The 11,080-nt window shown below is 40.5% G+C and overlaps 1 protein-coding gene and 1 long non-coding RNA gene across 2 annotated transcripts in view; one reads left to right on the forward strand and one right to left on the reverse strand.

The window, feature by feature from the left end:
- LOC131554244 (zinc finger protein 271-like) overlaps positions 1–9,204 on the forward strand; it is a 49,069-nt gene extending 39,865 nt beyond the window's left edge. The window contains exon 7 of the mRNA XM_058799441.1: positions 7,891–9,204. Within this exon, the coding sequence (XP_058655424.1) occupies positions 7,891–8,996 (1,106 nt within the window). The 3' untranslated portion in view covers positions 8,997–9,204. The remainder of the gene's footprint in view (positions 1–7,890) is intronic.
- LOC131554126 (uncharacterized) lies at positions 629–5,215 on the reverse strand. Its single transcript, XR_009274342.1, has 2 exons — positions 4,897–5,215; positions 629–1,292 (listed from the first exon to the last, which is right to left on the reverse strand). It is a non-coding gene; the product is annotated as an uncharacterized LOC131554126 (long non-coding RNA).
- Positions 9,205–11,080: the final 1,876 nt, after the last annotated feature.

An 11,080-nucleotide genomic window follows, 5' to 3' on the forward strand; every position in this document is an offset into this window, starting at 1 on the left:
GAGCCACTGACTGCTTGACCGTGGGAGGGTTAGAGAGCCCAAGCCCTTCTATTTCACTCACATCGACAAACAAGTAGCCCTTGACGAGAAAAAGGGTTTGTCCCATGAACGTTTCATCTCTGCGATGCACGCCGGCAAAGCGAGAAGCAGTTGCTTCGCCTGGGGAAGGCGAGAAGGGAGCCTTTTCCCGTCGTAGATATCCCTTTTATTCCTGGAGCCCCATGTATATATAGGGAGGGGGTGGGCTCCTTGTCAAAAGCTGTGATTGGTCCATCCTTCGGACAGACGTTGTGTAATTGGTGCTTCCATAGTCTATCACGCCTGGGGCGTTTCCCATAGTGAAACAACTATTGATTGTTTGAAAGAGAACTACAAGATTGCTGAAAAGGACGTAATCTTTCCCACTGATAGCAATCATTCAAAAAAGAAAACAAAGATACAAAACAAAACACAAATCAATCAGCAGTATTTCAACCACTCTGACCTTGAACGTATTACAGAATGAACGTATCACATACAATAATCATTAAACAATTTCTCTAAAGAGAAAGTAAACAAGTTGCAAAACAGAACCCACAACAAAAACAAACAATCTGTTATGGGGCTGACGAGACAAGAGGCGAGCGGATCCATTTGCAGGATTTTATTTAAAGACATGGTCATAAGCACAGGCAGGGTTGAACAATGGCAAACAGGTACAACACAGGCAAGACAAAGAGTAATCCTAGGGCAAGCGTGGGTCTTCGATCGGCGAACAGTATCCAACAGGGCAAGGCAAAGGGTTAATCCAGGAAATACAGCAATAATTCAGGCAGGGGAAAACACAATCCGAAACAGGCAAGGCAAGACTAAGAAAACTAAGACAGGCTCTGTAAGGTAACTATCAGCTATGGTAGCGATATGTGCATACAATACTCGGCGACTGAACGAGGAAGTCCAGGGCTTATGAAGCATGTCTGATTGGATACAGCTGTGCGCGTATGATCAGGTGAGCGTGTGATTAGTGAGATGGCTGATGGGAAATGTAGTCCAAGGTAATGTGAAACAGTCTGTGTGGTGTGAGAGTCAATATGATGGAAGGGTGACCTCTGGTGGCAATCAGACTGAAGACCATGGACCGGATTCGTGACACAAACAAAAAAAAACTGTCCGGAACACACCGGCACAAGCAACATGAAACACAAAAACGGATGAGTGTGTGTTCCTTCTATCTTTGATTGCAGAACAACAGCGACTCCCCACAACCACACTCAACACACAAGGTTAGGCACAGAAGGGATGATCCCAAATGCCTTTTTTGAAAAAGAAATACAAAAAACAGAATGATTAATCACTACCACACTAATACCCAATTTGTTGTTGAAATATGCCTGAAATATGCTAAAACAATACCCACGCTCTAAAAGAGTGATAACACGCACAGTGTTGTGGTGCTTGGAGAAGTGGGTATAGACTACTCTTAATTTATGCCCCAATTTTTTTTTAAACGGCCCAGCAAAGGATGAACAACCTGTGTCATAAACATTGTAAAACTAGTCTTGCATATTTAGTTCACTCCTAAATGGGCCAGTAATATTTGCACACTGTCACTTAACTTCTGCTGCTAAGTAAGGATCATTATGAAAATAATATTATCCACAGAAGAGGTGCAGATTTTGCAATAAATAATTAAAATAAATAAATATATATATATATATATATATATATATATATATATATATATAAATGGACTGCAGCAACTGACATTTGTCAGAACCTCTAGTAAATTACATGCTATTTTGTTTAGTTGTCTGTTCAGAATTATGGGACAATTGTGATCTCTGTTTGAAACAAACAAAAAAATCGTGATTCTCACTTTCAGAAGTGAGGGGGACAGAAATGTCAAATATAATAACTTGTTTTTTGTCTAATTGACAGGTTTTATTATGATTACTATTATTGTTTATTAAATATTACCTCTTGCTTCTAATTGACTGAGAAATCAAATACACTTCTGGACAATAACCAATAATTTATAATATTTTTCCTGTATTTTCCTCATGACAATTTTATGATTTGTTTAACCCTTATACTACATCCCCCCATTTTTATCACAGAATAAGGCGGAAGATATATTTTATAGCCTAGTAGCCTATCTATTGCCAAGTGTAATAAATGCTATCAATTAGCAATGCATTATTCAGAATCAGATGCTTTTTTATTACCTGGAGATTACTTGAAAAACACATATAAACCATATTGTCGCAATCATGTGTTTACTGTCTTCACGTTTCTATTTATTCAGCTTAGCTACAGAGATAGCTTTGGCTACAGCAATAGCTGGATTCTTGCACGTCGTGACTCATAAGTTGGTACTTCTAAGCATTAGGTGTGTTCGACTTCATGCAGCGCAACAGACCTATCAGCGAGAGCAGCCGCTTGCAGTCAGGGGCGGAACTGAAAGCGGAGACATGAAGTCGAACACTTTCTGCTCCCGGTAGTGATGCTCTCGCGGTGTTTGCATACTCTATCACAGATGAAGTGAATAACATGCAATATTTGTCAAACGCACAGACGTTTCAGAAATGTTTTCACGAGCAACAGAAACACTTTTTATATACAGCTTAATACAGGGCCATCTGTTCAAGAATAAAGTTCAACATAAGCATATACTATTTAAATAGCCTACCAATAAAGTGGGAGTATATTTGCTTTCATCAGTGTTTTTTATTAAATGTGACTCAATATAACAAAGTTTCTACTGTTCTAAAAACAGATTTGTGAGCAGTATTTTTTATTTTATTTTTTTAATGCAAAAATTATACAAAGGTTTGTAAGCATATAAGTACAAAAACAAATAAACATTCATAAGAATATGTAAAGTGAAACAATTCATGCCAGGGGTAAAATTACAACAATTTAAAGTAACAAAAAGCTTCATGGGTCTTCATTGCTTTTTAGTTCTTAATTTTATCTAATGTAGTACCATATTGTTTAATCTCTTTTATAAAATGTTTGGCTTAGCTTTAGTCAATTTTTTCACATCAATGTGATGTTTTCCAAGTAAAATAAGATTTGTGAGCAGTATTGGATTTGAAGATGTTAGAAACACAGGTCATTGTTGTCATGTGGTGAATTTGGCCAATCGTGAAACAGCTGCGCAGTCATCAGCGCTCCTGCAGTCGCTCTGGAGAAACTGCGCGAGCTGAGTGAGCCGGCTGCTCTCGAAACGCTCTCGCGGTACTTTGATGCCACACATGACAGACAAATTTTCTAACCGGCATGCACTGCTTCAAGTCAGTCGCCGGTCGGTCTGCACAGCGCTGCATGAAGTCGAACACACCTAGTGGCGCAGCTACGGGTGGGCCTTTCTGCTGTGGCCCACCCATTGAGAAGTTGGTAATTTTCCAAGTGAATGTAATTTATTAAACGATAATAAACAACTTATTTCACTATTATATATTTATTTTAAATATAGGGCCTATATATTTAACGCCTGTTTTCATGGTCAATTACAAGCAGTTTCTTAATTTTCCCTCTTCCAGGTGCAAATCACACGCTTGCCAAATTGATGATTCGTCCGTTTCTGTTAGTCCCACGCACAATGTTATGTATACGACCTAAGGATATGAGCGCGCTGCGCGTTTGAAAATAGTGTTGAATTTGAAAATGGTGAAACAAACATCAGTCAGTCTTTAAAAAATGCTTTGAAATGGTCATTTTTAAATGTCGATTGCGGTGACCCTCACCTGAGACAGGCAGAACATCTGTCAGCACACACGCTGTTTGCCCATCCTCCTGCTTGCAGTATGATGTTTATATTCATAAAGGGTCAATTACGTTAACATTACATGATTTTAATATTTTAACATTTTAAATGGTCATTCTGTAACACATTAAACATGAACTAGGCTATATAGCTCGACTGATTGTGTTGTTATTTCAAAGCCAACTTTTCATTAAAAAGTAACGTTATGTTGTGTCCACATAAAAACACACAATGTATATAGTGCACACAGAAAATGAACACGTTAATCTCTAGTAGGCCTAATAGCATTTTTAATCAGTTTAGTGTCAAATGTAAATAGTTGTAAAAACACGCATCATGATCATTTATGTTTTGAGGTTTAATCTTTTTTTTTTTTTTTTAAATCAGTGCAAATTGTTTGCCCTTCTTGTCTTCAAAAAATATATGCAAATATTATTCACTAACGTTTGGTTGATGCATAACTCACATGCCATAATTAATATCACGACACAATCATGCCTCGCATGGTCCTTTAGCTTATTAAAGCAGCAATTAACTTATTTTAACCAAATAAAAAGGTACTCATCTTTCTTATTAATTTAAATGATGTTTTCATCATTTAAAATAAATAAACAGCTCACAGTTGATGAGTTAAATGTCTATTGTCGCCGATGAAATCAAGTTATACGCGCTGTACGGAACATCATATAAGCCTGTAAGGAACACGTTAAACGTGGCGGAGGAGGTACTTTTCCCCACTTTTCTCAAAGACTATTGGTCCTAAAGACATCAATCAAAGTGTGGACTGTATAATGGGTATTCCTCCAGGGAAGGATCACACAAACATGCTTGTCTGTCTCTCGACAACGGAGGAGTGGTCGCTGGCGTGCGGTGAATAGCGAAATGTGTACGTAACATGAAACATACACACTGCATGAGAGTGTTTACGTCTCGATCCTGACCGCATCACTGTCTTTACTGGATGTTTTAGGGATTTATTCACATAGGATTGGATTAGTTATTCATATGCTGGACTGTCAGGATTTGGCTAGTGCAGGACACTACTGAATGATGCGCATGAGAGGATTTGGAAGTGGGTATACGGAATGCCGACTGATAAAAAAAAAGTGGGTATAGCACCTGAGTATACCCTCCACTACACCACTTACCAGAGAGGATCGCACACAGTAAGAGTGAAGTCGAGAAAGACAAAGCTCCTGGGGATGCTTGCTGAAGGGGGCAGGGGCAACACAACCCCGAGGATAATCGGAAGTGACACGCCACGATCGAAACTCGAATTGCTTCTAACAGCCCCAAATTCTATCCAATAAAAACCGGAGGGATAAACCATCCGGTCACATGTGATTGACACGACCAATGAAATCTTCAGAATCTGTGGTGAGCGGGGTTTGTGCTTTAACTGGGTTAAAAAGGTGAGGAATATTCACATCATTTTAAAAGTCTAGTACAGAAGTTGAAGAGGAGATTGACGACATGAGTGATCCAGAACCATCCAGAATGAAACATGAAGATACCGAGGAACAAACAGGTAGGTGTCTATTCTTGATTCTTCATTATTGACTACTAATTCACTATTAAAGCCTCAGGCAAAAAAGATGTAGTGGCTGTGAAATAATATAGCCTATATAATTTTAATTTCTCTAACAAGGAACGAAAGAGCTAACTTTTGGTGCATCAAAGATCTGATTCTTGATATTCACAGATAAATATGTGACCCTTTTGGTTTCTGCTATTACAGTTTTTTTTCTCAACTGCTTACACACAAAATCTTTACTTGTCACACAATTTCTGAAAGCTGACACTCAAACAGCAGAAGCACACACCAAATCTGCAGAACCATACACTAATTCTCAGCCTTTGACTCCGCTTTCAATTTCATAAAACACTTTTTGCAAAACACAACACACAATGCTCTATCTAACACACACAAATCTAACAGGAATTAATATTATGGCAAAGGTTTTTGCAAATGTTTGCCTTTGACATGTGTTTGTGATATTTTGAATGCAGTGCTTCATTTTGCAAGAAATGCGAGGCACTTTGCATTTTGTGTGTGTGTGCGTCTTGGATTTGTGTGTAAAGTTTTGAAAAAATAAAAAGTTTTTAAAATGTGTGTAAGCAGGGGCGGATCTAGAAAATAATTTTTAGGGTGGCAAAGGGGTGGCACGGGGTCTATGAGGGGTGGCAACACCAAAGCAAGCCCCCATCCATAGTTTTTGGGGATTGATTGTCTGTCATGCACAGTTGTTCACAAATATTGCATTACCATTAAGTAATCATCTATACTGTTTAAAATGAAAATTTTTCAATATCCATCATGGCACAAAGTCAATACACAATATAAAAAACTTCAACAGGTTCTAAATGTTTCTGAGCTTGTATCACTAAAGAAGACATGCAGTTCTATTAATATTACATAGGCTACTTAGATGGTATAAATCATGTTTTAGTGCAAGTTTAAGAGTAACACTTTTGAATTTTCTAACATTAGAAAGAAATACAATAATATCAAAGCATTGCAACTGGATCAGTTTTGAAAACAATGTTTGATTTTCTGTTATTACCAAAGGTGGGAATGTCTGTAATCACCCAGAACACACTATCAATAGTCTAGCAACACCCCAACAACTGCAAGAGCCTAGCAACCACCCAGAACATCCTAGCAACACTTTAGCAAACACCTAGAACATCTAACTGACCAAACTATTTATGTTTCTTAAACAAAAATTTAAGACAAGCCAGCATAAATGTGTCTATCAAACGTTTCAATCTAGTTATTACAGGTATTCTTAAATACTTACACACAATTCAACACAGATGACTTTCCTGCCCAGTGAAAACTCATGAGATCAATAACACTTAAAAAACTCTTAGGATTCAGGAATTATTATTGCAGCTCAATGTCTATTACAGTATACAACATAAATTAAATTACAGATAATAATAATAATTCAGCAATGAACTTTGGGGAACAGATCATTTTCATTTTACTACTGTAAAGTAATCTTGCAGTAGATGAAAAACACTAGAAAAGTTCAAATACCAAAGAATTGTATATGAACAAAATAAAAATAAGTAAATTCAGCATCCACTGTACATTTGGTCAAATTTCATTACAGTATACAGCAGTTTCCTGGTCTCCTGACACAAGACTAGCTATAGGCAGTAATTTCTCAGTTCTGAAAACATGCAGTAGCTACACATAAAAAATGATTACAAATAAAATTTGACAGTCACACGTTTGAAGGTGTACAACATGTAGAATATATAGAATATGGAAATTTCCATCATCTAATGTACTGGTACTGTACTGTAATTATACTGAATGTGTAAAACCCATGTATATTATTCATTCAGCTCTCTCCTCTCTCCGTTGTTGGGATGCAGAGATTCTAATTGGTGTAATCAGTTTTGCTACCTAATGTTTAACTTAATCATTGTTAAACTTTTTGAGAAACAAGTCTTTGTTTTGAGAACTGAATTAATGGTTTGGGAAAATGGACCAACTAAAATCAGTTAGCCTATATTATGTTAACAATCGAGAAAACGTCAATACAATATTCTTACCTAACTCTGCTATTAGTTTTCGTGATCTGCATCTTCTTATTGATTTCATGTTATTGTTTCATCCGATATGGCAGAAAGGTCTCTATATCCATGATGAAAGTGGAGCGAGCGGTCGGAGAATCGATCACCAAACAATTACGGGATGAATCTCACTTATCTCAGACACATCCGGACGGGATTAGATTTCTCAGAGGACTTCTGAATAAACCGAGAATCAGTATCTGATTCACGAACAAATGCAAAAACAATTCGTATGGGCCGCGCTTTGTGTTTTCGACTCTGCGCGTGCAACCATCGTGCACAGTTTAGTGAAAGACTTGTTTGTTTGTTTTTTGCCATTATTTTCCGTTAGGCTGTCATCGCCGCGGCTGAAAAGTAGCACATGAAGCACTGCTTACATTTATATTTTATTCTGTGATAATTCTGGGGTGGCAGGTGGGGTGGCACAGCTTTTTCTTAGGGTGGCAGTTGCCACCCCGTATAGATCCGCTCCTGTGTGTAAGCAATTGAAAAAAACAAAACTGCAAATCATGTTCACTTAAACTGATTTTAACAACATAATTTCTTTATTTTAGACTGCATAGAAGTAAAACAGCAAAGACATGAGCTGAATGAAGTGGAGGAGAAACACTGTAAAATCAAAACCTCAAGAAAAAAAGCCAAACAGCTGCACACCTGCTCACAGTGCGGAAAGAGTTTCAGAGAAAAAGGAGTCCTTAAGAAGCACATGAGAATCCACACTGGAGAGAAACCGTACACATGCCCTCAGTGTGGAAAGAGTTTTACTGATGCATCAAATCTCCGTAAACATCTGCTCTTTCACTCTGGAGAAAAGCCATTTAGCTGTGATCAGTGTGATAAAAAGTTTATTTCTTCATCAAGTCTAAAAGCACACATGACAGTTCATTTAGCTGAGAAACCTCATGTGTGTTCTTACTGTGGAAAGAGTTTTTCATGGCTGGCCAGTTATAAAAAGCACCAGAAAATACATGACGAAGTGAGAGATCATGTGTGTTGTGAGTGTGGGAAGAGCTTCACTGCAGCTGACCGCCTGAAACGGCACCAAAGGATTCACACTGGAGAAAAACCTTACAAGTGCTCATACTGTGACAAGAGTTTCATTCAGTCTGGAGACCTGAAAAAGCATGAGCGAGTTCATACTGGAGAGAAGCCGTACTGTTGTACTCAGTGTGGAAAGAGTTTTGCTGATGCATCAAGTCTCAGTTATCATCTACACATTCACTCTGGAGAAAAGCCATTTAGCTGTGATCAGTGTAGTAAAAAGTTTGGTTCATCATCACATCTAAAAAGTCACCTGACCATTCATTCAGGGGAGAAGCCTCATGTGTGTTCCTTCTGTGGAAAGAGTTTTTCAAGGCTAGATGTTTGTAAACAGCATCAGAAAACGCATGAAGAAGTGAGAGATCATGTGTGTTGTGAGTGTGGGAAGAGCTTTACTGCAGCTGGTGATCTGAAACGGCACCAAAGAATTCATACTGGAGAAAAACCTTACAAGTGCTCATACTGTAACAAGAGTTTCACTGAGTCTGGAAACCTGAAAGTTCATGAGCGAGTTCATACTGGAGAGAAGCCGTATCACTGTACTCAGTGTGGAAAGAGTTTCAGTCATTCAGTAACTCTAGTGTCTCATATTAAAAAGCATTGTTCTGTGTCAGAGTGAGCAAATCTTTTCTACAGATTCAATATTTCAAGTAAATAATGTGAGATTCAGATACAGTGGATGAGTTTAGCTAAAAGAAAAAGAAAAAAGATTTATTTTTTTTTTTTTTTTGAAGCATGTTTTTTTTATTCTTTGAATGATTGCCTGCTCATAAAGACATTGACAAATAAACGGCCAAATTCAACTGGAAAAATGTGTAACAAAAGATGTTTAATTATAAATGCAGTATTATTATTATTAGTGCTGTCAAGCGATTAATCACAGTTTATTGCATCCAAAATAAAAGTTTTTGTTTACATAATATATGTGTGTGTGCTGTGTATATTTATTAAGTGTATATATATATATATATACACACACATAATAAATATATATACATGCATACACACACATGCATGTAAATATTTAAGAAAAATAGGCTGTTCCCGATCGAAAGGTAACTCCCGTTGCATCGTCATTGACGACTGCTTTAGGGAAACTCTTCTTTACTCTGTTACTGAAGCCAGATTGGTTAACGTTTGTGTAACTGCACAAACCAATGGCTTGAGCCCGCCAAGGGGGGTGGGGAGCCGACTTGCTATAGAAGTCGGCCCAAAGCGCCATTTAATCAGAATCTTCTCCTTTAGCGACGAGACCATCTCTTCGCTGACTCTGCAAGAAGCCGAAGAAAAGAAGCTTACCTGCTCTGCACTGCTCTTCACCGCTCCCACCATCGAATCCAGCCCCGGCAGTGGACGATTTCCCCTGCGGCCATCCAGTGAGGAAAAAAGAACAAATTCCTGAGCAAATTTCCAAGCTGTTTCAAATGTCGCTTCGCGAGTGTAGCTCGTGCAAGGGCCCCCTGCACGAGTCGGAAGGGCACGACGAGTGCATCGCATGTCTGGGCGTCGCTCACGCAGAGGGTGCACTCGCTGGGGCTTCGTGTCCTTACTGCGAGGACATAAACCTTGGTCGTCTTTGCTCGTGGATTGCCTTTTTTCACGAAGGTGATCTTCCCCGCTCCATTCCCCCGTCTCCTCGGAGGAAGAAGCAGAGGAACAGCGGGAGTTCTCTCTCGGGCATGAGCGGTGCTGCATCGGCCCAGCGCCTGCACACTCCGCTCTCCCCGCAGCAGCTCACGCCGCCGGTGTGCTTCACAAGCGAGGATCAGCGCCCCTCGTTGGACGCGAGTGGCCTGGTTTCCTTTGGCGCGTCTGAGGAGGAGATAGCTGTCGACGAGACTGTGTCTTTGACGGCATCTGACGCTGACGAGTGGGCGTGTTCCGGCGAAGAGCCCGAAGCTCCCCCTCTATCTCAGTCTGCGTGGCCCAGCGTGGACTCGGAGCTGATCTGTGTTCTCACTCGTGCTGTGGAGGAACTAGGCCTGGCGTGGTCGGCCCCGGAAGAGCCCGCCCCCGGCCTCCTCGACGAGTGGTTCCTCAAGAATCATCGTCAGCCTTCCTCAAGACAGCGACCTGCTCCGTTCATGCCAGAGGTCCACGAGGAGCTTACTAAAACCTGGCGAGCTCCTTACTCGACGCTTGTGAACCCCTTTACTGCAGCAGCTTTCACCGCCGTTGACGGTGCTGAGGAAAAGTGGTATTCCAAGCTCCCTCCTCTCGAGGAGGTGGTGGCTGCACACCTGCTTCCGCCGACGAGCCGTGGACTGAAGACGGCAATGCATCCTTCAAAGCCCTGCAGGATGACGTCAGCGCTCGCCAACTGAGCCTATGCAGTGGCTGGCCAGGCTGGTTCAGCCCTGCATACTGTGTCCGTGCTCCAAGTGTTTCAGGCCAAACTTCTCCATGACTTGAACGAGTCTGGCTGAGATCACGGCACGTTCTCGGAGCTCCGAACGGCCATGGATTTGGCTCTACGCGCTACCAAGGCAACGACGCAGGCAGTGGGCAAGGCCATGGCCAACCTGGTGGTGCTGGAGCGCCACCTGTGGCTGAACCTAACGAACATCAGGGACACCCAGAAAATGACCTTCCTCGAATCCCCGGTTTCGCCCAAAGGACTCTTTGGTCTAGCTGTGGATTGCTTTACGGAGCACTTCACCGAGGCACAGAAGACGTCACAAGCGCTGCGTCATTTCCTGCCTA

Source organism: Onychostoma macrolepis, chromosome 15, assembly GCF_012432095.1.
Source record: "Onychostoma macrolepis isolate SWU-2019 chromosome 15, ASM1243209v1, whole genome shotgun sequence".
In the NCBI taxonomy this organism is placed as follows: Eukaryota; Metazoa; Chordata; class Actinopteri; order Cypriniformes; family Cyprinidae; genus Onychostoma; species Onychostoma macrolepis.